Source organism: Notolabrus celidotus, chromosome 3 (assembly GCF_009762535.1).
Source record: "Notolabrus celidotus isolate fNotCel1 chromosome 3, fNotCel1.pri, whole genome shotgun sequence".
NCBI classification, from domain to species: domain Eukaryota; kingdom Metazoa; phylum Chordata; class Actinopteri; order Labriformes; family Labridae; genus Notolabrus; species Notolabrus celidotus.
The window spans coordinates 16,126,328-16,153,096 of record NC_048274.1 but is presented as its reverse complement, the minus strand read 5'-3'; the positions used below and the strand labels follow the sequence as shown (position 1 = coordinate 16,153,096).

Below are 26,769 nucleotides of genomic sequence, written 5' to 3'. Positions count from 1 at the left end.
GAGATATAAGGCTGAATAGAAGGCTGCTGGTCCTTTTTAAAAGGGGTGCTCGTGCTCATCAGGCTTTGGACACAGAGCACTGCCGCTTCCATAGAAAGTTCTCCTTTGTTTCCTGGTCCAGTTGTGCTGAATCCAGGGATTATCTGATATGTGACACGCCGGGTAAACGGGGACACACAGCCCAGCAGGGTTTGCTGACTTCTGCATTTTTTACTCTGAGGACCTGGAATGTGACTGGTGGGGTGAAAGGGGGGGCGGGGAGGAGGTGTTGATTGGCCTCCTTAACCGGACAGTTGAAGTAGGACAGAGCTGGTACACAGATTTGTTTGTAGATTTGTAGAAGATTGAAGGGCTTTTTCCTCAGGCAGATTCCCATTTGTACTCTTTACTGTATAAATATCAAATGTAGGATACAGTTCTGAGCCTGAGCATTGAACAATTTCATGGAGTCTGTGTGTTTGTGAGTCAGATGTTGAACAGTGACTTAGTATCTCTCTGTTACTCTGGATTTTGATGGATTTTTTTCTGTGGATGGATCACAAGGGATTCTTTGCATGCCTCTCATGTAATGCATACTTGGCTTATTTGCCTCTGAAAGACAGTGTATGACTGGGCTGAGATCCTGCGTAGCCTCTGACTGAACCACATTGCACACACATGCACACACACACACACACACACACACACACACACACACACACACTGACTAACAAAGGCTTGGAAGGAGAGCAATGAAGGGCCGTGCTGACAGGCAGAGGAAGCAGCAGCAGCTGCTCCTGGGCGGGTCCAGTCACACAGGAGGATGGAGGGTGGAGGAGGGAGGAAGTTGAAGACTTTGATTTACCAGAGCCACAAGTGCAGACAGGTCACCACAGACATTCATCACTCTGACAGACAGACAGACATGGAAGCCCTGCAAATACTCCTATGTGTGAATCAGGAGAAGATTTTAGGCTCATTTAGAACAATATTTAGCTGACTTACAGCGTGAAAAGAGGAGGAATGCCTTGTATGAAATACTTTGTAAGTGAGTGAAGCAGTCCACACTTTTCTGTGCCGTCTTAATAAAACCAGTTCTGTTGAGAGGCCTCTGCAGGAGTAGAGACAACAGGTTCAGGCTGGAGTGCCAAATGAACGATGAAGTTTGTTGATGAGTGGCTTCAAGCACAAAGAAGAAGACAGGGTCACAGTTTGTTTGGAGGTATTTTTTCAAGTTGCTGGGTTTTATTCCTGATTTTAAAACTGCTTAGACTTCAGTTGTTTACAAGTTTAATTATGCTCAGTGAGTAGTTTCCTCATCAGTCTTAACAGGGGGCTGTAGAGTGCCTCATTCATAAATCTCACTGATCATTCGACGGTGTCAGAGGAGCACACTGTATCCTCCGAGATGACACCACACTGTGAAGAACAATTGTAAGACGGCTAATAACCACACAGCCGTGCAAATCCTCCACAGAGAGTCTCGCTCCGATGCCAGAAATCCTTAAAACCTCCATGCCCATTTTTTTCCAACGGCAGACATTACACGACAGAATTTAATAATCATTTTTGTGTTCAGACAAAATGCAAAAAATCTCAGGGCGTACCAGACGTTACAGCCTGGCACACCAGCGCAAACACATTTCCCTCCACTTGACTGTGTCTTCACTCAAAGCCTGCTGGCTGTGATGTGTGATCATGCATCACAGAGCTAATGTCTCCCCTGTGAGTCAGCCTCCCTCTACCTTGTCAGCCTCGGCTTCCAAGCCTTCATCTACTGCCAGAGCACGACCACATGACGACTGGAGAGAGACTGTTGACTATTCATTCAGTCGTCAAAGCCCAGCCGTGGAAATGCTCATGACTCCCTGTGAGGCCTATATACTACTGTCGACTTCAGTCAAACCATAATTCACATTAATTGATCTGGCTTAGTCTGTATTGTGGCGAGCTCTTAGGAAGGCCAGCTTATGATTAATAGCTGAACACAGAGATCACTGGTACACCAATCATTAGAGATGTTGATGAATTCATCTGAATGTATGCTTTTTCTACACTGTGTGGTACAATCACACATTTCCACCATTTGCATGGTGTTCAACAGGTTGGTTTGTGTGTGCATGTGTGTGCGTGTACGTGTGCGTGTGCGTGTGTGTGTGTGTGTGTACTGCTCGCTCAGCGTTTGTATGTGGTCAGGGCTTTGTTGTGACCAGTGGGTTTTCTCTGTGCAGGGTGCTGCTCAGGGTCAGAATGCTCTACTACCTGAAACAAGAGGTGATAGGAGGCCAGGCCCAGAACGTGCTGGATGGCGCAGACTCCAGGTGAGCTCAACTTTGACCTACTCAGACCTAACATCACACATCCTGTCCTTTACTTTGCCAGGCAGACGTTTTCCCACTGCTCTAAAAGCTTGAAATACGACCACTGTATTCAAACAATGCATTTCAGACAGCACAGTAGCACCTTACACTCTCTTCAGTACAGATCTTCACCAGTCAGGGTGTAGATAAGCTCAGTTCCTCAAATATACAGATGGATTTAGCAGCTTTAACACAACACTATAGGATCTTTCTTTGGAAATAGTTAATTATTTATACCTAGTGTACCAATAACCAGGTGAAGTGGCTATTTTTTTCAGTTTGAGTAGCAAGTGTGGTTGTTGGCATCTGGCATCAACCTGTTGAAGGAAGAAAGAACGGTTCTGCTAAAAGAACAAGACGGTTTTAGAGCTCCACCTGCTGGTGAAAAGGGGTATTTTTTCAGACTTCCAGAGCTAGACAGTGCTGTTGAAGACATCAAAACCAACACGAACAATTAAATCAAGTTAGGAAAGCTGTTAATTATTTTATTTATATTATATTAATTTATTTTCCATTCCTTTTTTTTGTTTGGTTGTTTAGGCTCTTAAATTACATTTATAGCAATTCAGTTATTTTAATTATATTCATCTACTACATGTGTACTCTGGCTTTGGCTAATTTAACTTATTTTATGTCTTTAAAAGTACTTCTATACCTTTCTTTGTACAGATAGTATTTTATTTTTATTTAGAATTAATGGATTTGTGTTGAGGTTTATATATTTATTGTCCTTAGTGTCTTGTTGTTAAGTACCAGTGTTCCATTCACCACGTCAAATTCCTTGGGTGTGCGAGCTCACTTGGCAATAAACCTCTCGTGAATAATGTAGATCACAGGAGTGGTTGAGTTCAGAAGGAAAGCACTGTTATGGATATGAGTAAAATAAAAATATGTTTACAGATAAATATTTAGGATAAAACATTTCTACAATATCGTTTCAGTACTGGTTTTTAGTTACTTAAATTAAATGATAGAAATCTGAAGAGCCCTTGTCTTTCAATCAAGGCAGCATGCCAGGGTTCATATGCATGGATTTACTTCATTGCGTCTCATGCACGCTCTTGCTAGTATCTGACAAACTCTCTTCCTTCTTCTCATTTTGCAATCTAGTGAGATAAAGATCTGGGTGCCAGAGCCCGACCATTCAGAGCTGCCAGCCTTGTGGTGGGATGCCATCTCTGACAAGTGTTTGCTGCTGGGCATCTTTAAGCATGGTAAGAAACTTCAGCTCTTACTGTGACTTGTTGTTCTAATAATGCTCCTTAAAAGACTGTGACTAACCCGTTATGTGAAGTTTTTCTTGGACTAATTGTTATGACAAGTTTACAGAAGAGGAAAAGAGGGGAACATTTGAAATGAAAATGTGGGCCCTTAGTGTCTGTGTGTTTCACATTTAGTAACAGCTGGTTGTGGGAAATCACACAGCTTGTGTATATTCTTAAGTTCATATCTAAGAGTTTCCATGTTTTATCATTTGCTGACTCTGTTATTTGCGATCCTCGTGTGCATGCACAGGTTACGAGAAGTACAACACGATTCGTGCAGACTCGACCCTTTGCTTCATAGAGCGGGTGGGCCGACCGGATGACAAGGCCATCGCTGCTGAACAGAGAGGCAATGATTTCATGGATGGGTGAGTACAATGTACCCGTCCTGAGCTGTAAATCTTAGGCTTTGCTTAAAGTTTTTTTTAAAACAGTGTCAGCTGGGTTGTGATATTTTTCTTTAAATCACACAAACTCTGTTTGTATGTTTGTAGGGATGTGGACGATCCGGAGTACAAGCCTGCTCCAGCCCTGATGAAGGATGATATGGAGGTAAGTTTAAATTAACCAGATGTGTCTCTTTTTAGAACATTTTGACCCAACTATTCTTTGTTATTACATGCCATGTATTTGAGCTTGTTTATCTTTTCATCAATCGCAGTCTTGAAGCCTTGTAAACTGGTTTAACATTTTTTTAACAAAGCTATTTTCTTCTCTTGTAGGATGACGCCTCTTCACCTGGAGACTTGGTTGTCACTGACAATGCAGGAGGTCAGTATTAGATGCAGATTTAATAAACAGAAGCTTCCTACAGCCAAGAGACCATTTCAAAAGTTGTTATATTTAAATATTTAATTTTAAGACACGTTTACCATGTATCGTGTTTACCCTAATACACAAAGTAAATAAAGGCACTCTGATTGTTTGAACTGCATTTGTCTTATACTGTGTCATATTCTGCTCCAGATGCAGTTCCAGTGACAGGAAATGAAACCATTTACTGGCCCTCATCCTCGGTGCTGACCGCCAGGCTGAGGCGTCTGATCACGGCCTCACAGCGCTTCACCAAGAGCCGGCAGATCCTCCAAATCCACCAGACTCAGTCTCAGACCCAGCCAGCCATGATACTGTCCGCTCCACTCTGCCCACTGCCCCCCACTCTCAACGACACCCTAAACCCCAAGATGGTGGCTAAGATTGAACGTCAGCAAAGGTCAGAACATGAAACAGTTCAGTGTTTGGTAAAGAGTTAAATGGACCTACAGGGAATGGATTAGTGAACAATGAAATGTCAGATTATTTTGTATGCAGAATCTGAGATACATATTTTTTTTAAATATCCCAGATGGACCAGAAGAGAAGAGGCTGACTTCTACCGTGTGGTCTCTACATTTGGTGTTGTTTTTGACCCAAACCTGGCCCGGTTTGACTGGACCAAGTTCAGGGCGATGGCTCGGCTGCACAAGAAGACTGACGAGAGCCTGCAGAAATACCTGTGTGCTTTTACCGCCATGTGCCGAAGGGTGTGTCGCCTGCCACCCAAAGAAGGAGGTCAGCAAGTCTACCAGCTTATACACACACACACACACACACACACACACACACACACACACACACACACACACACACACACACACACACACACACACACACACACACATAACTATCAGTCTTTATTTATAGACAACCATAGAGTGAAAGAAGATTGTGTAAACACTTAATTTTTCTTTGACACCCTAAAAAACTCCCGATCAGTAAATGGTATAGTTTAGCAGGTTATATTAACCCAGTCATTTGCAGGTTATATAAATTAACTATAATTTAAATTAAAAATGTTTTATCCAAACTGAATTAAGCTTTGTTTTTTCGCTATAGTGTTATTAACACAACTTAAGTTAATGTAGTATTTTTGACTCCCATTGCTGCCTTTCAATGGTTGTATCCATAAACGAGGTCAGTTTTACATTTAAAGAGCGCTGTCTCAACAGTCCAGCAGCCGAGGGATTGATAAGGTTAATCATTTGTAAAAGGCAAACAGTGTGATGTTTAAACTTCAGGCACAAACAGGTCTTTGGGTTGTACTTGTAGAGCAGTCTCTGCTTCCTCTCACTCACTGCATTTCTTTTCCTTTCTTTGTCTTTGTTCCAGACTCTGCGGTGGACCCGTCTCTGACCATCCAGCCCATCACAGAGGAGCGAGCGTCTCGAACTCTTTACAGAGTAGAGCTGCTCCGCCAGGTGAGGGAGCAAGTCCTCCGCCATTCATTACTGTATGAGCGTTTGCCGCTGTGCCAGATGAGCTCTGACCTACCGGTGTGGTGGGAGGCAGGCACTCATGACCGTGACCTGCTAATCGGGGCTGCCAAACATGGCGTCAGCCGCACAGATTACCACATCCTGAGAGACCCCGAGCTCAGCTTCATGGCTGCTCAACGCAACTACAGCCAAACGAAAGCTACACATCAGCAATCGCGCACATCCACCCCGCTTCTACACCCTCAGTGCCACACCAACAGCTCAGCAGTGACAGGCTCACCGCTGCCTCCACCCGCCCCGAGAGACCCCGAGCCAGGTGCGGTCGTTCCCAAAGTGGAGCCAGCGTCAGAAGCGGAGGAAGACAAGGAGAAGCCAGGAGAGAGCTGGAGTCCTCCTCGAGCACCGGCTACTCCCACAGGTCTGGAGGAGAAGCCGGGTACTGAGGTGAAAGAGAGCGAGAAGAAGATGGTGGCAGCACGAACCAAACCTCTCACACCCAACTCCTCCGAGAGGAAACCCAAGAAGGCCAGCAAGAGAGCGCGCAGGGAGGCGAGGAGAGGCTCAGAGTCTGACTCAGATGGCTCCTCTTCAAGCTCCTCATCACGCTCCTCTTCCTCTTCGTCATCCTCCTCTTCTTCCTCGTCACATACTGGGTCTAGCTCTTCCTCCTCTTCTTCATCTTGCTCCTCTGGGTCTTCGTCGTCATCCTCATCATCCTCATCCTCTTCTGATGATAGTGATAGTGAGGGAGAGGAAGGAAAGAAGAAAGGTGAGTACATCTAATCCTCCCGTTGTGTAGGTTACAAGAAACTTCAGTGCTGTACTTTTTCAACGGAGAGATCGAACATATCAACCAGCTCCACTGTTCAAACAAAGCATGTTACCTGATATTTTTGCCTCTGCTGGTGTGCACTCTGTATCTCATGTCTGTCTCTGTCCTGTCACATGCTCAGTGCCTGCAGCAACAATTGTAAAAGGTTTTGATGAGGACAGTGTGGCGTCTCTGAGCACTACACAGGATGAAACACAAGACACTCATGTGGATGAGAACGGCATCAACACTCCCTCACATCCTGTCCAGGGAGGAGGGTACATGCTCGCTGCTTCCTACTGGCCAAAGGTAAAATCCTGGTCATCAGGGAGATTCCTTTGACTTTTTATATCAATAACAACACTCTTTATTTACAAAGAATCTGTATCACATGCCTAGTATTCAGATTATAAAGGGTGCTTCATCTAATGAAAGTTATTCTATTTACTTAGTTAAATGATCAAAGAGTTTGATTGTGCTGAAAGTCATCTGTTGTCTCTTCAGGATCGTGTGATCATCAACCGCCTGGACAGCATCTGCCAGGCAGTGTTAAAGGGCAAGTGGCCTGGAACACGCCGAGTGTACGAGCCCGGAGGTGCAGTCGCCTCCTTCTACACCACCAAGCTCCTGGACAATGCCAACAGCCTGAGCGAGGACCCCTCTTCCTCACCACAGGGGTCAAAGGTGACCAAGCATGTTGCAGAAAACAAGGAGTTCTCAGTAAAACTCAACGATGTATGTTGATTTCTCCCTTATCCCCTTCCACCTCCTTCCTCTGCTTCGCCCTAATCCTAGGACCCTACCACTTCTGCTGCCATGACTGGTGCTAGCTGCCGCCTTCAGCATGTTTCTCTGGTTTTTCTTCCTTCTTTCCTTTGGGTATGATTAGTGGTTTTGACTGCCTGGCAGGAGGAGAGATTAATTTAATAACAGCCTTCCTCTCTTTTCCCACACACTCAATTTGAATTGGGCTCTGAGGCTGTGATTACATGAGCACAAATCACTCAGTCATGAGAACATAATGAGTTCAGTTTGAAGCCTCTCTATACTGAAGGGGTCGTGCTTATAATCTGATTGAAATGGAGCCCTCGTCTGTGGGTGTTTTCAAGTATGCATCGAGGCATGTTGCCATTGACTTGACAGGCTTCAGATTTTCTTTTCTTCTATTTCTTTGCGTTTGTGTTTCTATTTGAAATTGATCTCTTCCCAAATTAAACCTTCAAACACTTGCTGCTTGTTACCTTCAAAACATTAAAAGCTGACAGCAGCTATCTCTTCAGCATGGCTTCCCGATCCAGTGCAAACTATAACTAGACTAAACCCACTGCCCTGCTAGCTGCTCCTCCCTGTGTCCATGTGTCCCAAAACTACTAACAAGTATATAACAAAATATATGTTTTCTTAATGTAAGCTAATTAGTTTAATAAATAATGATACATTGAAATGTAGGTATATCATCTTAAAGCATTAGCAACATAAAAACAACAATAAACACATTAAATGTATGATCCTTAAATCTCTGGATAAATAAAGAGGAAAGCCAAAGCTCCTATAAGCAGACATCAGCCTGAGGAGGAATTTAAAATAAATAAAACCCAAAGTTTCTCCTTGTTTACGACTTACTTTGTTTCCCCTGATTTTTTGTCTCCCTCCCTCTATATGTCTAACATTTTTGTTCTCTGTGTCCAGCAGGAGGGAGGTCTTAAACTGACCTTCCAGAAACAAGGTCTACCTCTGAAGAGGCCCCTAGAGTCAGAGGAGGCTCCCCAGGCCCAGCAGCAGTACCTGGCCCGGCTTCATGAACTACAGAGCGCCTCAGACACAGGCCTGGCCGACATCACCAAGCCCCAATGCAGCTTCCAACCTGGTGAGTTTATTTGAAACGCAGCAAACGCCTTAAGATCTGAGCAATACAGAATGTGTCGAGTCCAAAATCCAGCTTCAGCTTTACAACCACTAGGTGGCAGCAAAGTGTAAAAAGACTGATTCAGTTTGTCATCTTCTGTGGCCTTTGCAGGCCTAATTTTTAGATGTTTACAGAAAAAATGTGCGCTCAGTTTGAAACACGTGAACTACACTTCACCATCGTCCAAAAACTTAGAAACTAGATCAAAGCTGACAGGCTGTTTTTATATCAGCAGATCTTACCGGTCAGATGAGGCTAAACGGAGTAGTGGATGGCCAGCCAGTAGTGAAGAGGAGGAGGGGAAGGAGGAAGAATGTGGAGGGGATGGACCTGCTCTTTATGAACAGGAGTAGAGTTCCTCTTCCTGAGCAGGTAAGCCGCTGTCTTTGTTTCCATTTTGCTTCTGACACAGGTTTATTTATATTTCTGTCTGTTGTTAATGTGAACAATAATTAATATTAATCATTGTCATGTTTCCCTAAATGTGCCACATATGATCAGTTATACCACATTTTATCTTACTAACATGAAACTCTTTTGGAACCTTGTTTTTCCAGGTGCCTCCTGGGTGGGGGGGTATTGGCCAGGTGGGCATGGCTGTGGCTCCTATGCCAGGCTTCAGCCAGAGCGCCAATCAGATCCCAGGGGACACTGACAGTAGAGTCCCGGTCATCAACCTCAAAGATGGAACACGGCTTGCTGGGGACGACGCTCCAAAGAGAAAGGACCTAGATCTGTGGCTGAAAGAGCATCCCGGCTTTGTGGCAGACACAGGCGCCTTCATCCCTGTGAGTACTTCTTTATGTCCTCCTCGCTGCATCTTTCAAGGTTGCTGTTGTTGACAGGAAGGACTTTTTGTTAATATAAGATGTGGTTATGTTATAAAGGAGAGTCTCATTTATCATTCAAAGACAGAAACATCTTTGGAAATGGTTGACTTTAAAGTGAAAGAGCTGTTTGTTTAGAGGGATAGATTAGCATATGTTAAGGTGGGTACAAAGCATGGCTGCTTAATAAATGTATCAGTTTTGTTTTAACATGGCTGTTCTTCCATTTCCTGTCCAGGGGGTAAACAAGATGCAGATGCAGTTCCACTTCCAGGACGGTCGACCTAAGCAGAAAAGGCACCGCTGCAGGAACCCCAACAAGATCGATGTGAACAGCCTGACGGGAGAAGAAAGGGTCCAGATTATCAACAGAAGAAATGCACGCAAGGTGTGTTGGAGTGTCTTCACAGACTATCATGATGTAACACTTGTGTCACGCTTTTAAAAGGATTGTGAAATATGCATCTTTAGAGCTTTGTGCATTGGTTCATTTTGCCTGTAATGTGTCCTGCAGGTCGGTGGAGCCTTTGCTCCTCCTCTGAAAGATCTGTGCCGGTTCCTTCAAGAGAACCCCGAGTATGGAGTCCCACCTGAATGGGCGGATGTTGTCAAACAGTCGGTGCGTCAAGTGTTACATATCCATCACATCACACTTTTGCAGACCCTTTTTACTCAAAGAAAGGTTATTTGGACAGTGGCCATATACAGGCAGTTCATTAGATACATTACAGTTAAATCTAAAGCAGTGTCATAAAGTTGCCACGCAAGTAATCCTTTGGAAGCATTTCACAGAAATAATATGTTCAGCTACCATGTTAGGGTGTTATTTTTCCACTTAGTTTAAATCAGTGATGGTAAAGCAAAAGCTATAGCCAAAACTGATCATTAGTCTAAGTGAGAGTAGGACTGGGTTGAAGGCGATTCACTGCATCAGTTCTAACCCAATAAACATGTCCTAATTGTGGATTTTTGTGTCATAGAGTGTTCTTAAGATGAGTCTTCATTACGATGATTTGTAATGTTCTGTGATATTGTTTGTGTTTTCTCCAGGGTTATCTTCCAGAGAGCATGTTTGACAGGATCCTAACAGGCCCAATAGTTCCTGAGGAAGTGAGCCGTCGTGGACGTCGTCCTAAGAATCCTCTGGCCAAAGCAGCGTCAGCGGCGGCAGCAGCGGCGGCAGCAGCACCCAACCCAGCAGCCTTGGGTCTGAACCCTCTGCTTTCCAATGGCCTCCTCTCTGGAATGGACCTCGCCAGCCTGCAGGCCTTCCAGCAAAACCTCCAGAGCTTACAGTCCCTGCAGCTCACTGCAGGTCTAATGGGGCTGCCATCTGATGCTAGCAACCTGGCTGCAAGTAACCTGGCTGCTATGTTTCCCATGATGCTCTCTGGCATGGCAGGAATCCCAAACCTCATTGGCATGAGCAGTTTACTGGGGAAGCCTGCTCAGGAGAGTACTGGAGGCCCTGAAGAGGGGACAAAGGGAGCCATCGGCGGTGTTGCAGGAGAGCCTTCAGCCTCTAAAGCCCCCTCTCACACCTCAGACACCAAAGGAGAAAGGACAGAGGGCTCAAACACGACCCCTTCCTCCACTTCCAGCTCCTCTTCCTCAGTCGCAGCCCCACAAAGTGCTTCAGCTGTTTCTGCAGCCTCTAGTCACCCACTGTCTCTTAACCCCTTGTTACTCTCCAGTATGCTGTACCCAGGGATGCTTCTCACTCCAGGCCTTAACCTTCCTGTGTCTGCCACACAGCTGCAGAGCTCAAACAGTGACCCCACCCTTTCTCCTGCTCCTCCTCCTCCTCCTCAGCCTGCAGCCTCTCAGTCATTGCCACGGGAGACAGAGGTGCGAGCAGCAGACAAGGATAAAGAGGAGGATGACGAGGAGTTAGAGGAAGATGAAGAAGAAGAGGAGTCAGCAGAGCAAAAAGAGAACAGTGGTCCTGAAGGTTCGGGGAAAGCCGAGTCATCTTCATCAGAGTCTGGGAGCTCCTCTTCCTCATCCGATGGATCAGACTCCAGTGATGAGGACTGACCTTCTGAATATATAATTATAGATTTATTTATGTATTGCCTAGAAATGTATACATATATTCACATATATATGGATTTTCCAGCACTTATGTTGCGATTTCTTTACATGTAAATACAAGAACTAACTCAAATGTTGTGTAATAAAGACCACAAAAATATGAAAAAAACAGACAACTGACTTAAAGACACTGAAATGAGATTTCAGTTCTTGTTCAATGGTACTTGTTTTGAGACATTTTGCATGTCAGACTTTAGTAGATTTCTGAACTCTGTGAACTTGTACCACACGATTATGTACAAATACAACAAAAAAAGGCATTATTGTAATTATGTCAGGATTTAATTTTATTAAAAAAGTGAAACTACATCAACATGCTCGTTGAGCTGTACTATTAATATATTTTGATTGTCAGGGGTTGGGAGAATGAGACTTGACAAACACTTTGGTTTCTCTTGTACATAGTAAGAACTTTTACAGGTTTGTTGACACTTATGCTTTGCAGATCATACATTAGATATGTCAGCAATAACTTGGGCAGCTAATGAATGTCACTGAAGCTGTAGATTCTCTGTCTGCCATGTTCCAACCCAGTGCACAACTCAACCTCACTTCCTTTCATATCATGTCGGAGAGTTAATTTCTGCATTTGTTCACATCCTTTTTTTCGGGAAACAGAATTGCCTGAAGCTCCCTATTTAACAAAGCTTCAAATGTAGGGGGGAAATCTGTTCAAGTATTACTTTCTTCAAACAAACAACATAAGCTTGAATCCGTCAAGGTAGATCAAAATTCTGCTGTGATTAATTTTTTTAAAGGCTTCAAAAAAAAAAGAAAACTCCTTATTTTCACCATCACCTTAAGAACATGTCACAAGTCCAAGGCGCACTTTAGCTTCTCACAGTAAGCTTACTCCGTTCACTTGCACATCTGTTGATTTTAACTACAGTGTCTCATTAACTCCTCGAGCTGTGGGGACAGAAAACAACCTTTTACTGTGTGCCAAAAACTGCCCTTTGACCTTGTTTGGTCCTGACAGAGTTTAGTGGTCTCTCTCATGGATATTATTACTACAGCCCCGCCGTATTTGACTGCATCTTACCTCGACTGTGCTAAAATGATTGGCTTCACTGTGCTGATTTACATGTGCATAGGTGTGTCTTTTGCTGTCCATGTACATAAAGTCTTACTCTGCTAAAATGTGTATGTCAGAGGCTATTTTTCTTTTCTTTTTTTGTTCTTACTGAGAGCTTCCACTGTGCTGACTTCTTTGGCTGGACTGCTTCTCTCACCTGCTTTCTACTGCTTCCACAACTGTTCAGTCTGAATGTTGTCTCTAAAATAGGGGGGCCTTGCAAGCCAGTAGAAAATACGATATCAATGTTTTAAACTTCAAACACTTCTGGATTGGCAATTTCAGTTCCTTTTTGGATTCTGCATTGCATGTTCGCCTGTCTACCAAAGTCTTACAGAACGCACATGGCACAAGCACAAAATAGTTCAAATCTTGCCTATGATTGTGGTGATTGTCATTGATCGAGCATTCAATCTGACGCATGCAGTGCCAGACAGGCTAATTTCTGGAAAGGCGAAATATTGGCAGCAGCTGGTGTTGCTGGGCGTTTGCAGCTTGTTGTATTTGTTTCACTCAGTGCTCGAATTGTGTTTTAAAAAACAAATGGAGCTTCAGCTAGGTGTAGAAGTGCCCTTATCCTGTACCTTGCTCTATCGTTCCTCTTCCGTCTGACTAATGAACAGCTCAGATTTGTGCTAAGTGTCCATGTTTGTGCATTTTTTCACTTAGTGCTTGGCTGTGTTTATCATTTTGTTCGTCATCATCTCTGCTCATGGCAATGTTCAGCTGTAACCAGGATACACACAAACACTTGAGCCGAAGTACCTTTTTGTAACCCTCTCAAGCACAACAGTGCTTGCTCTAGGACTGCTGTTACACAGTGGACTGTTAGATACACTTTTCAAAATAATTTCAGAGGTTCAGGTTTGTGTTTGAACTCACAGAGCGCCCCTCCAGTGTTGGTAAACCTCCACTGACTTAACTCAGTCTATTTAGTTCTTAAGTACTGCTGTAGCATCTAATCTGGAGTGGCTGAAGACATGTCTGATCTCTAATGTTGCTTTAAGCAGTTTTCTTATATGCCTGTTATTTAGACCTCCTCATGGGTTTTGCTTGCAATGCAACAGCATTTCTTTTGATATTATTACTAACAGTACAGTATTTTTCTATGTCTGAGCAGTGAACTTAAACATGCCACTGTCATTTTTGTATATCTGCACCCCTGTTCTCTTTAAACTTGTAGTGCCCTTATGCAAAACATCCAGCCATCGCTATACTTCTGCTGTAGGTGATCTGATGACTTTTGCTACTTTTTGTTGCTCCGCGATGATGTGTTGATGGATTTATGACAGTGCTAAACCTCTATAGGACACAAATGGAAACGATGGCAGTCATAAGATTGGATTTTTTTTTGCTTTCATTTTGCTTACCTTGTTTTCTTATTTTGTACTGTACAATGATTCGCAAGACATTGCAAATGCTAGAGAGGCAATGTTGAATCAGACAAAAGTAAACGATGACCAATATGCAAGAGGAAAGACAAAACACACTACTGCTGTACAGGGAGGTTTTCTTTCAGTTTGCATACATGTAATTACTGAGATGACGAAACTAGCATCATTGGTTTGTATTTTTATTTCAGGCTTGATAATATCCTAAATGTCACCCTGGTCAGTTTTTTGTCTTGTTTTATTTCATTGAACAGTTGTAATATTTGCAAGTTGTGGTCTGTGTAGTCAAAATAATTCTTTATGTAGTGCAGGACAACTTGTCTTAAAAAGTCGTTTGTAATTTATTGGATTACTTTCTATGAAGTTCTATAGAGGAAATTGAGGTTTAATTATTTTTATTAAACATATTCTTCTGACTATCACTTAAGTGTGCCTGTGCTTGTTGCTTTATCCGGGGGTCCTCATTTAAGAAATTGCATATATCAGTCACTTTTACTCCTCTCTTGTGTGCACTCTTAAGTGTCCCCTTGCAATTTGCTTCTCAACCTGGCATCACTAGCATTCAGTTTCATAAAAATACATACCAATAGTTTGAAATATTGTTCTTGAACTCTGAACTCACGCCCTTTTGTATGTGATAGTGTCCCTTTTATCAAAAGGCCAGAGTTCCAAATCAGAAAAAAGCACAAGTCCCAGCCGCCATAAAGACTCTTGGCATGGTTCCTCAGTGCTAACTGAAATCATTTAAATACAGCGTTCAGCAAGTACTGCCCAAAACAATGGTACAAATCATGTATATAAATTGAATTGTGTTGTCACCAGGTAGACTACAGTATGCATAACTATTATCCCACTGAAGTGAAGGTGTCCCTGTCATAATAAGATAGGATAATGCACAGGTCTTTCTAATGCTGGTACTGCACCATTAATGGAAATACAGGTGTAAGCAACTTATTACACTTCTGCATCAGTCCCCTCAGTTATGGTCAAAACTATAGAGCAGGGGTGTCAAACATACAGTGGAGGTTCTGGACCAATTTTACTGGGGGGGGGGCAGGCTGGGGCCAAGGGTGTTGTCAGAGGGACACATTCAACCCTGACAAAAGAGACTGAGAAGGGCGAGGCCCGGCTGAGAACAAACTGGCAAAAAATCAGTACATCCCTACATACTAGACATATACTGTGTACTATATCAGAATGCAGACTGACAGCCGCTGTTTGGCTGTTTACACTCAACATTAGTCCCTTAGTGCTCTAATGGACTGGAACCAAGTGCCACACGCATGTGGCATCTAAATAGCTGATCTTGCAAGTGGTTCAAATGTTTTAATGAGAATTCTAAGTTTGTAGACAAGACATTGAAATCTTAACTTTGCAGGGCACTATAAGTGTTCATGAAAAGATGAGCTCGGGCTCTTTGCTCCATCTGAGCTCAACTTGAGACACATAAACTGAGTCTGACAAAAACAAATGGATGAGGTTAGATTGAGATAATTGAGAGAGCTCCCTGATTTCTCCACCTGAGCTCAAAAGGAGTCACAAAACTTGAGAAATACCTGAGAATCATTTCAGATTTTGACGAGATCTCCTTTTGAACTGAAAGGGGGACTAAGCTGAGACTTTTTGCAACTTTTTTCTGGAGGCAAGAATGAGAAACAGGAGACATAAGCTATAGCCTCATTTTGCTTTCAAACAGATCTCATTGTTGTCTAGGAGACATAAATGAAACACTTTTGAGATCTCCTCTCTAAATTTATTTTACTATGGGAACAGCTGTTTTTCTAAAAAGATAGTTCATGTAATGTGGACATTTCAGAATGTACTTGTACTTTTTTGCACTAAAACAAAGGAAACACTTTTGAGTTGTCCTTCTCTTTAGGTTATTATGTTGTGATTTTACTCGTCCGGCCCTCTTGAGATCCAATTGAACTGAAATGAGTTTGACAACCCTGCTATAGAGCTACAGTTTAAAAACATATGAAGGCCTTCCAACCCAGTGTATTTTTGTCTTGTAAAGTGTCCCTCCCCTTGATGGCGCACATGGACCTATTACTAAACATTTCCTGATTACAGCAGCCAATCAAACGCCACATGTACGGTGATATGTTGGGGCCTGTCCATAGTCAGCTGATGGGAGAGGCGCGAGATGTGAATTCTGCGTCACTCGGTGGAAGGTTGACAACCCGGAAAGGAGGAAGTCCACTTCTACAAAGAGATTATTCAGGGGATTATTTACTGTAAGAACAAGTTGAAAGCTGTTTAAACCAACTCTGGTAAGTGATTTTAAGTCTGTTTTATTTGAGTTTTCTCGAGCTATATCAGAATAAGCTGTCAAGATGATTTAGTATAAAGTATAAAAAGTTGAGTTTAGCAGAGTGTTATAATGCTGCTATAGATTAACCTTCTGAAGTTGACTAATGACTATATTAAAAATAAATAAAGTTTTAACAACCGTCATATCAAATGTGTTTTTTTAAATGGTCCAAACACGTGAATGAAAGTAAATGGAAAGTGAAAGTAAGGCCATTTAAAGGAACTTAGAGCAGGGCAGTCAGAAGACAACAGGAAATGGGTGCGACCTTTAAAAATGTTCAACATGTAAAGCATGAAATCCTCATACTGATCAAACTAGATTTTGACTGAGGAAGTAGAAACACAAGATAGAGGAACGTGATATGAAATACTTAAAAAATGAAAATGATATAAAATCAATCATTTAAAGAAAACCAAATAAATACCAGAAAAATAGAATAAAATAATTAAAAAAGAAGATAGAATAAATACTAAGTAAGGATCGTGACTCAGTGCCATTTGCACTGTCATTTAGATCATTACTCCATAACAAGATTGTCAAGATAAACAAATGACTCAAGAGTAGTTATTGACTTTTTCAGTTTCCTGCACACATGGAGCACAGCCATTTATTTACAGACTATGGGGACAGCTAGTATTTATGTGATGCTCTTCTGATAAAGAAGCATAATCACAGCCCACAACTTGTACCACCCCTCTCTCAGCTTCCACCCCTTCTGAAAAGAACAGTGCAACATGTAAAGGGTAATGTAAATTGGGCCGGTCGTTACATTTAAAATTGCAAGAAATAACAGCTTGTTGCTTGCTGTTATACAGCTGTGTAATTAACAAGTATATGCTCCCTACATTAAAAGAAGAAAAAGTAAAAGGTTCATCATTTAAGTCTGCACATATATTATCAATGATGATAATATATATTAGGCAGTGCCTAACTAATGCTCATCATCTAGCAAGGGATGAATGCTAATGTTAGCTGTAGGCTGACCACAACTACTAATCAAATATATTATTTAAACATTTTCCATAAAGTGTTTCCCCGTTGATTGTCTTTTAGTTGCTGGTCAGTCCTGAAGTAGTACGATTAAGATGATTATAAGTTACACTTGATTTAATTTAACTGAAAACATGGAAAACAACAGTGACATTATAATAGAGTTTGGGCTTCCAACCCTGTGAATGACGCCAAAGGGAAAGTGGCTACCATGTGTATCAAGTCGATTCCTGTTTGTTACCTTTTCTGTGTGCAGGTCACCATGAGCGCTGAACCTGAGGGCAACCTGGAAAGGCCAAGTTTTGGCCCGAGTGATCGCCTGACCGCCATGTTCAAGTAAGCTCTCTCATGCAGTATCCTTTTTGTTGTATGGGATCATAGAAAAGTAACATTCTGGTAGGTTAAGGCTGGGATTCCCAAACTTTTCAGCCCACGACCCCCAAAATATAGGTGCCAAAGACTTGTGACCCCCACTGTCCCTCAGAGTGATTTAACGTGGCTTCATTTAGCTGGTCTGCAGAAAATAAGCCTACCTATATGAGCATGTGGTTGTGTTTCCTGTGCTGTTATGAATTAACCTACTGCTACTGATGCTTTTGATAATTAACTGTTTACTAACCCTAAACTTAGGAGTCATCTGGCGAAAAGAAAGGGAGAAAACTCATTACTTTTTCTATTTTCAAGGTTAAATTTCAAGTTTACCTACTATTTTTGTTAATATTTTTTAATATAAAGGGTAAAATGTACTAATTTTAGATAACTTAAAAAAACAAAACATTCTGGAAGACATTTCATGACCCCCCAGAGGGTCTCGACCCACACTTGGGAACCCCTGGGTTAAGGTAATGTTAGCGTACAGCGGCTTTACAGAGCTACTAATACAGATAATAGCAATAAAACAAACTTTACATGCATTATGCATTTCAACTTCTGATTCTGCATGCAGTGTAAGAGAGGCTGCTTTTGTATTTAATATTTAGTGTATGTGAAAAAAGATATACATTAAGAAAAAATGACAAAGTGTTAACATTATGTTTACTTGCAGGGACTTGTAAGAGGTCTTCAAATTATTTTTCATGTGTTTTCCACCAACTGCTCATTTAAAGCATGCGCTAATGTATTGTTTTTTTTTTACCCCCCTTATTTAGGGCCTGCTCCAGAGATCCAGCAGAGGGGATTCAGACCAGACTGAGACGCATGCTAAGCGTATTCTTGCAGCACTACAGAAACAATGCAGAAAATGAGAGGACTAACGGTACGCTAATATATTAAATCATCTATATACTTTGGGGCAGGGGTTGCTGTTGTCAAATACTGTATATACCCCATATTCTTATGATGGCAGTTATCAGAGAAACAAACATAGCATATTTTGAATATTTACTGAATATACCAGAAACAGAAGTGTCCCTTTGAGTACAGCAGGGAAACACTTCCTGTTCACATGTCGTATTCCATGAGAATAGGGGGTTGTCTTTTTGAACACAGGGATCAAATTCTGAAATGAATCTCTTGTTGTTGACATCTTTCAAAAATAACCCATGTGATATTGCTCTCAGAGTCAGCAGATGAGTGCCGTCATCAAGCTGGGAATAGGTATTACAGGATCCTGGAGAAGATTGCCATTCAAGAGAGTAAACGGCTGGGCATCAGTGACATGTCGGTGAGTGCTCTGCCCTCCTGTGGTTGAAACTAGAACTGCTGTCTAACAAAGTCTTTCTGTACACTAAGGGCACTGTATGAGCAGTGACTGAGTGAAGTGAGGGAAAAATATATCATATAACCTGTTTAGACCTTTTTGCTGCTGTTTTAGAAAGTGTTCTTTTTATTTTGTGTGTTTTTTGTTTTTGTCGCAGAGCTTCTTGAACCATGAACTGCAGCAGTCGTGTCTTGTGGCCTGTTGTCTAGAGATCACTCTATCATTGATCAACCTGCCATGTGAAATCCCTCTGATCTTCCGCCTGGCACCGTACCACTACATAAAAGTTTGTTTCCTAACTTTTACATTTGCTTACAGTGGGGATGCCCCCGATTTGCAAATATTCATCATCTTGTTATTTAGACAATAATATTAATGCATTGTCAATTTTCACATGCGACCATTCTTTTTTTTTGGTCATTTTTTTCTTCAATGCCTATTTAGTTTCACTAACAGTGTGTTAAATTGTATCAAGTATCAAACAACCACACGACACCTCACTTCTCCATGTTGTTTTACCTTGTCTGACAGGTGATTGAGCCAGTGTTGCGGGCAGAGCAGCTGCTCAGATTGCACTCAGTCATCTCGCCCAAGTGGAGGAGGAAATTCTAGAGAGCTTGGCTTGGACCAGTGACTCACCACTGTGGGAGGAAATCAGAGCCAATGAGGGCCGTTTGCCTACCTGCCAACAGGTTGCCAATGCATAAATCACACAGAAATACATTAAATCAATACCAGAAGTTATCAATTACCCTTACTCTTACCCTTTCCATTAATGAACCATTTTCTTTACAACTAAAGATGTTCAGGTCCTGAAATTTGACTGTTTCCAGGTCAATACTGTAGAAACTATATAAGGATGTATTCATAATGCAAACAGAATAGCAGAAAACATAATAGGCTCTATTGTCTACTATGCACAAAGCGGCTTGGCTCTCAGAGACACTGGAGCCTATGGAGCAGATGAACTTCACCCATGATAGCGTCCATGGACGTGAGGTCTTAGTATGAGGTGTGGTCAGACACACAGGTGGCATATTCCTATCTTGAGACCACAGAAAGTGACTGCACCATAGACCAACTAAAACATGGTCCAAAGTCCATGGTTCATTACTTTCCTTCTATTTAAAGGGTGAATTAGTGACATAGTAGGATCAGCATTAGAGTTCATTACACACATTCTTCTGCTTGTTTCACACATGAGAGATGTGTAGCATCACTCCTACTCACAAGGAAGTATCAGTGCATTTGCTGATGCGGTAAATTTGAGTTTTTTAATGAGACAGAGGGCTGAAGACATGTCAAGTTTATTCTCTCGCTTTCTTAAATTATGGTACTTTTCGGGACAGGTCTAGGGCATGTTCGCATTCACACACGCAGCCCCCCATGACAATTTAGGAACATTTCCAGGGGTTTTGTACATGTGTGAAAGGTAGATGAGTCTGCTCTAAATAGAATTTAATGAGAAGTATCATGTGGTGAGATTGGAGCAGCTTCTGGTGTGCAGACTCATCTACCCTTCACGTCTGCTATCTCTGTCAAGCAACCGGCGCTTCAAGTTCTTGATGTGCGTACCACCTCTACCTTTGCATTTAGTACATGTGTGAAATGAACTGAAGGGTTAATTCATGAAACTCTATTATCTTCATGTTGGTATAATCTGTGAGAAGGATATTGAAAAAAAAATCTAAAATATGTTTTTACACTAAATGTGTTGTTATTGTAGTATCAAAAGCATATGGAGCTTTTGATGATGGGTCTGTGTCATACTCAGGTGACGCCTCCTAACAGACCGAAGGACCCAAATGGATCTGATGTGCAACCTGAAGGAAACCTACCAGAAGGTATGATTCAGTGTGTAACAGATACTTTCTGATTACATTATTGTAATTAATAAAAACATTGATCAATTTGATATTCCTGCACATTGAAACCACAAGGGTCCTTGTTGAGTATTAACTGGTAAACTCTGTTTACAGCAGTGTCTGCAGACACTGACGAACAGCCTTCCACATCAGCTGAAAAACCACAGAGAAGCACGTCCCTCACTGTGTTTGCTCGTAAGGTCAGTTAATCTACCAACAAGTAGATTCCTATAGTGCAAAATGATCATCTGTCCTGTGGCTCTGGATAAGTACTTTTCAGAACCCATTAACTCTTCACTTTTCTATCAAGAGGGGAAAAAGTGTATGAAGAGACCCTTTTGTACTTTGCATCATCGACCATTTAAAATGATGCAGTCCACATCACATCATGTGCTTCATCATGTAGAACCCAGACCGCAAGTGTCCACACTGTAAATACTCCTTGTCCTTTCCTGTCCTAGAACACTGTCACAGTATATGGTGTATATAGTATATAGTCTTACCATGTGGTAATGTTGACTACAGGCCAGTCTCGGGACAGGTCAACTATTTTCTATTTTCTATCTTAAAATATTTTTTTTCTGGGGTTTATTTCAGAGCCTCAGGTTTAGCCAATAGATGATGAGAAAATGTATACATATCAGAGTTCCCCTCTTTGTCCTGGTCATTGTGTGAGGGCTGATTAACAACTTGAGGTGCACAGATTGAAATTGTTGAATAGCTTCAGGGACTAGAGCCTATAGAGATATCTGCCCATAAATGCTGACATATAACAGAGCTAGTATCTTGCCAAAGTTCTGGGTTCCAAGATTGCATTTTGGCTGATGTGTTAAGCCTCATCTGCTCTCTGCAAGGATTGTTCTCCTTGATGCAACCAAAGCCAGTTCAAAATGATGAGTGGAAATCTCAATAACTTTAAAACAGAAGAAGGATACTTCAGCTACTAAAACATTGACTCTCACCAACATAATATTATTATGCTAATATTCCTTTTTAAGAGAGTTACTCAAAGTATTGCTGGCTGAAATGATTTAGCACTGCAAATGTATTGCATGTATTTCCTTTAATTTTTGTGTACCTAACACACAATGAACATTTTCTTCCCCTTTTTTAACCTATTTTTCTAAATAACATATAGTATATTATATAATGTTCAGCCTAGTGTTTTTTGTTTCTTCTTTGTCTCAGGTTTACATGTTGGCGGAAAGGCATCTGACGAAGCGGTTTCCCACATTGGGCATTTCTGATGAGCTGCGAGTAAAGATCTGGACCTGTTTCGAGCACTCTCTGGTCAACTTCCCTCACCTAATGGAAGACCGTCACCTGGACCAGCTGCTCATGTGTGCCATCTTCATCATAGCCAAGGTGGACTGAAATATATCTGAGAAAAGTCTCAGCTCTTTGAATGAGACATATATTTACTTCTCTAAAAGTGTTTGTGTTTGGCATACTTCAGCCACCTTTCTGTTTTGTATTAGGAGTTATTCCTGGGTTTGGTTCTTGTCAGCTGCAAGGCAGCAGTGGTTTTGTTTCTCTTTTTCTGAGCTATTGTTTGGGTAAACTGTTTGTTTCTCCTCAATATTATTTGGTCTTTTCCCTCTCCCCTTCTTAACACTTGTGATTGTATGGTCATTCCTTCAGGATAACTTTAAAAACCCCTTGGTCACAATTGCGTCCCAATCCCCCTCGTTCCTGACAGTATTAGGCAGTGGGATTGTAAGTTTACCAAAATACGTAACTGCAGGAGCGCAAGTTTAGCTCTGGGGTGTACAGAGGCTTCAGTCCTTGTTGCAGCGGTCACCAGTTCCTCAACCCTTTGATGCATGTTGTCCCACACTCTTCTCTAGGGATGGAGATCAAAACCAGTTCTATTAAAAACCCATTTCCAGAATTTTTAAAAGCAGAAAATTGATAACGTTAGAGCTTATCGAGTCTGATAATCCTTGTGTTCAGAAACAGTCACTTGATAAAAAACCAAAACCAGTTCTGTTGGAAACACATTGTCCCCTCATCCATCCACCAAATCATAGAAAAGACTGAAAGATGGAATTAATAAGGTCTCGGGTTAAGGAGGCTTGATAATGGTGTCAATAGCAACAAGGGTTAGCAATTCCCATCCCTCCAAAACAAGGCAAATTAATAACTGAATCACATGTAACACTTGAAATCAGAAATGTATTTAAGCATATAATCTATGATTTACTAACAGATTTTGTGTTTCTTTTACAGGCCATCAATGAGGAGATACCCTTTAAGCACATAGTGAGGTGCTACAAGTCTCAGCCACATATCAGCAAAAGCGTATGTTTCTTTTCTTTTAAGATTATTCCTCTCATCATCACTAACTTTGTTAAGGATAAGACTGAAATTACCTTGTCTCATTCACATCACAGTCAATATCTCAGTTCTTTTTGACCTGTGAATAAAACCAGGTGATTAATACAGAAACTTGACCATCAGTACATTTTCATTCCAAGAAGATAGTTTGCATTAGTATTTAGTTAGTTTGGATTTATAACTGTGGCTTCAGGTGATACTGCACTATAAAAGCTTTATCAGATCAGACTTTTCTTGATTTGATTAAAGCTGCTGTTGGTAGTCACAGAGTAAACATCTGTTCAGAGAGAGGGACTTCGAATGTCAACACTATCCCTCCTAACCAGATTTCCTCTTAGCCCACCAACACAGATCGGTGTGTGTAGTCATGATAGTGCCGGACTCATAACCAATCGGAGGATGTAGTAGGGGCCGCCCCTTAATCAGGACAGCGGATTGGAGATTAGCTCTGATTGGTCCGTCATAACGGGAACGAGGGGAATAATAACATTGCTTGATACAAAGGCATTGGAAAACGCAGAAATTTCGCAAAGTCTCAAATTACTCCACTTCCCGATGAGTACAGATGGGCATTATGACCTTTTCTCCAAACCCAGCAGAAAAAAAGTAACATTTTTTACACCATTCCTACCAACAGCAGCTTTAAGTGTTGACAAATTAAAATGGTCTGCCTCTGTGCGTGCATGACTTTGTTTTGGCTCTTTTACTTTAAGAGTTGAATGAACTCAGACGTTTCCTGTTCACAGGTCTGCAAAGATGTACTGATTTCTGGAGGAAGCGAAGAAGACTCCCTCTCCGGAAACAACAGTAAGAATTAATTTTGTGAAAACTGCCATTAGCGTGGCAGTTTGACTTTTCCTCAGTTCCCAGGCATGAGTATGTTGGTAAGGTTGATATGTAAGTAAGTGTCTCTCAGCGCACTTTGAGAGGATGGGTGTCAGTGCGACCGGTCTGTCGTCTTCAGGGAGCTGATGTTGGTCTGCTTTGGGACAGGGATGATAGTGGCCTTTTTCAGACAGGCTGTTACCAAAATGTGTCACAGTACTATCTGAGAGATATCAGTAATTTCTGATTCAACAGTCGTCTCTAAATGTACTGTAACACTCGTCTTGATTTCTTTTCTTTTTTTTTTACTTTATTGCCACAGTTTCAAAACAACAGGCAATTTATAATACACAAAAACAGTTTCACCTTGAGATTGGGCCCCTTCCGACTCACAGAAAGATATTAGCTAAGCATTCCCACACAGGGTGGAACATGCACGCATCAGCCATACATTGCCACTCACAATCGACTTGATTTCTTGTCTGTGTTAAACACTTAGGAGGTTCTTTTGGAAATATGATGAACATACATACCTTTTCATCCAAGTGGAGGTCCATGTCAATCCGCCTTTAGTTCAGGCATCCACACAGTTTCGTTAACTTCATGAATCTATACAATTATTGTATCATTAAACAATCTGTGTATGCAGTAGCTGCAGTATAGCCTGGCGCTACTACCTCTGTTTACCTCAGAGTCCTTTGTACCTCTCCGTCCTCTACTTCACATCCTCGTTATATAACTGCACTCAAAACACACAAAATGATAACAATAACACCAAATATTCACATACCTCTCAAATGACAGTGGAGCCTTTATATTTCCCAGCATTAAACACAAAACACACAGTTTCTTTGGATTCTACTAATATTACTGCCCTTTGAATCCCACATGAGTTACGGTATTTGACACGTTTAATTCTGTGGGCCTGTTACAGTACAATGAGAAGTGATCATTTACTTCACTGTTGATTACAGATAATGAAGACCAATGTGCTGGTATTCCAACTCCTGACACACCATCAGCGCATTATCCTGCACCCCGTGAGGAGCAGAGGGGAAACCTTTTTAAATTTTTCAACAATGTCTACTCTCCAAGGATGTCAGACTTTGCCAATCAGTTTGCTGCACCTGTTGGAGTAAGTGAACAATCTCGAGTCTGAATTTTGTGTGAACAAATTTAAAAAGCTAAAGAATGCCAAGTTCACAAAAACTCAACTTATAAGAAAATGTATTTAATGATGCGCCGTCTCATTTCATCTCTTAAAATGAGGTTTTGTTGCAACTCCTTTGCAGGTAGGCAGCCCTCCTTTGACTCCATATCCCATGCAGAACAGAACAACTCTTCGCCAGCTGCACAGGGACTACAACATCTTCATTTCACCACTCGACAGAGGAATGACCCCCCAAGAAACCTCAGGACCCACCTACACCTTCAACTCTGGCAGTTCAGAGGTCTGTGCAACAAATGTTTTAGACCATAAAAGTGGCTGTATGATGTAGATATGCAGAAGTAAATAGCTGATTTTATTAGACCTTCATTAACTTAAATTATTTCTTTAACTCTCCCCCTTCCACAGCCTCTGCGTGAGATCAATGACATGGGCAGTGGCAGTGTCCCCGTCAGGCGAGCCCGTGTTGCTTTATCAATGGAGGGAGAAGAGGGGGAAGAAGGAGATGATGGACCTCCAAGGAGGAGGCGTCGTTCATCCAATCAGTCAGCCTTGTTCAGGCGACTTAGGGATGTGGAGAATGATCGAGCAGGTCCACAGCCTGACTTGCTCTCAAGCAGAGAGGAGCGTGAAGTCTAGCTCTGTTTCAAAGGTTGTACTAACATCAGATGCTTCAAGGAGAGCACAATGGAGCTTTCTTTTGACTGAATTCTTCCAAAAATCAGACTCTCTGTCTATAGTCCAAGCTGCTTTAATTGTAAAGAGTTAAAGTGCTGCAACTATATTTATATGTTAACAGATCAAGGCCAGCATTAATAGGAATACTGTACATGTGCAATATTTTATAAGATACATACAGCACTTACAGCTTTTGCAATGTTTACTTATTGTTGTTACTTTTAGGTTTTAATCAATTTAAGAACTTTCTAGTGAATTATGTCCTCAGCTTTTTTTGTCCTGCATCACATTAATTTAAGAATCAAATAATTTTGATATAAAAACTCCCATTCATTATCACATCCAATCTGTCCTTAACATTGTGACTGCAAGAATATTTTTTAATCAGGGTTTTTGAGCTTCATCTGAAGACATAAAGTCAATTGAACTGAAGTTTAGGGCTTGAAGGAATCATGATCTAGTGTCTAATCTTCATTAATGTGTGTTTGGAAAAATGAACCATCATCATCAGCTCGGGCTGCGACACGACACAGAACAGATTCAATGTTTGATTCTAAATCCTTGTGAAAAAGTTCTGAGATTAATTGATTAATTTGGATCATTTGTAATAATCCCTCCTAATTTTAAGTGTTTGCTGTATGTTTTGTTGATTGTTACTGTTCTGGTTTTTGTTTTGTTTCTAACTCTGTACAGCATTCTGAATTGCTCTTTGTATGAATGGTGCTTTATAGATAAACTTACCTTGCATTGCTTTGCCATGTGTACTTTTGTAGTGTTAACAGTTCATAACCATAATCCACAAAACTTGTTTTAACTAGCTATGAAAATAGTGTCAGACATATTTTTTATTCAATTCAGACGGTACCTGTGTCAAAAGTCCCAAGTTTTTAAAAGCAGCCACTCTTGAAGGTATCTTTGTTGTAGTGTCTT

The 26,769-nt window shown here is 41.5% G+C and overlaps 2 protein-coding genes across 12 annotated transcripts in view; both read left to right on the top strand.

The window, feature by feature from the left end:
* chd9 (chromodomain helicase DNA binding protein 9) overlaps positions 1-14,385 on the top strand; it is a 75,714-nt gene extending 61,329 nt beyond the window's left edge. For 2 of the 9 annotated variants that reach the window (XM_034678915.1, XM_034678908.1), the window contains exons 24-39: positions 2,211-2,300; positions 3,450-3,553; positions 3,855-3,972; positions 4,099-4,156; positions 4,327-4,375; positions 4,571-4,817; positions 4,950-5,155; positions 5,753-6,628; positions 6,813-6,979; positions 7,175-7,354; positions 8,360-8,537; positions 8,809-8,948; positions 9,134-9,364; positions 9,642-9,791; positions 9,918-10,022; positions 10,454-14,385. In XM_034678915.1, coding sequence (XP_034534806.1) covers positions 2,211-2,300; positions 3,450-3,553; positions 3,855-3,972; positions 4,099-4,156; positions 4,327-4,375; positions 4,571-4,817; positions 4,950-5,155; positions 5,753-6,628; positions 6,813-6,979; positions 7,175-7,354; positions 8,360-8,537; positions 8,809-8,948; positions 9,134-9,364; positions 9,642-9,791; positions 9,918-10,022; positions 10,454-11,440 — 3,886 coding nt within the window. In that variant the 3' untranslated portion in view covers positions 11,441-14,385. Of the gene's footprint in view, positions 1-2,210; positions 2,301-3,449; positions 3,554-3,854; positions 3,973-4,098; positions 4,157-4,326; positions 4,376-4,570; positions 4,818-4,949; positions 5,156-5,752; positions 6,629-6,812; positions 6,980-7,174; positions 7,406-8,359; positions 8,538-8,808; positions 8,949-9,133; positions 9,365-9,641; positions 9,792-9,917; positions 10,023-10,453 lie in introns of all 9 variants that reach the window. The other 7 variants (XM_034678898.1, XM_034678890.1, XM_034678929.1 and 4 more) reach the window with 6 other exon arrangements.
* Positions 14,386-16,099: 1,714 nt separating this feature from the next.
* Positions 16,100-26,591, top strand: LOC117810471 (retinoblastoma-like protein 2). 3 transcript variants are annotated; one of them, XM_034680317.1, is made up of 14 exons: positions 16,100-16,236; positions 17,524-17,603; positions 18,416-18,522; positions 18,827-18,930; positions 19,124-19,252; positions 19,498-19,658; positions 20,741-20,810; positions 20,946-21,031; positions 22,020-22,196; positions 23,061-23,132; positions 23,915-23,975; positions 24,968-25,128; positions 25,286-25,444; positions 25,570-26,591. In XM_034680317.1, the coding sequence occupies exons 9-14, from the start codon at positions 22,026-22,028 to the stop codon at positions 25,798-25,800; spliced, it is 855 nt and encodes a 284-aa protein (XP_034536208.1). In that variant the 5' UTR covers positions 16,100-16,236; positions 17,524-17,603; positions 18,416-18,522; positions 18,827-18,930; positions 19,124-19,252; positions 19,498-19,658; positions 20,741-20,810; positions 20,946-21,031; positions 22,020-22,025; the 3' UTR covers positions 25,801-26,591. The 3 variants fall into 3 exon arrangements, 2 of the variants coding, with proteins under 2 accessions (XP_034536208.1, XP_034536210.1); XM_034680319.1 differs by having other exon boundaries at positions 16,108-16,236; positions 20,949-21,031; XR_004630786.1 differs by lacking the exons at positions 22,020-22,196; positions 23,061-23,132; positions 23,915-23,975; ... (1 more) ...; positions 25,286-25,444; positions 25,570-26,591 and having other exon boundaries at positions 16,108-16,236; positions 20,946-21,033.
* The last annotated feature ends 178 nt before the right edge of the window (positions 26,592-26,769 follow it).

What these genes read in the sequence shown, in the direction of transcription:
- LOC117810471 (XM_034680317.1), top strand. Translation starts at nt 22,026, where the DNA reads ATGTTGGCGGAAAGGCATCTGACGAAGCGGTTTCCCACATTGGGCATT. An exon ending in AGCCACATATCAGCAAAAGC is followed by an intron (nt 23,133 to 23,914) that starts GTATGTTTCTTT and finishes TCCTGTTCACAG; the next exon opens with GTCTGCAAAGATGTACTGAT. An exon ending in AGTTTGCTGCACCTGTTGGA is followed by an intron (nt 25,129 to 25,285) that starts GTAAGTGAACAA and finishes ACTCCTTTGCAG; the next exon opens with GTAGGCAGCCCTCCTTTGAC.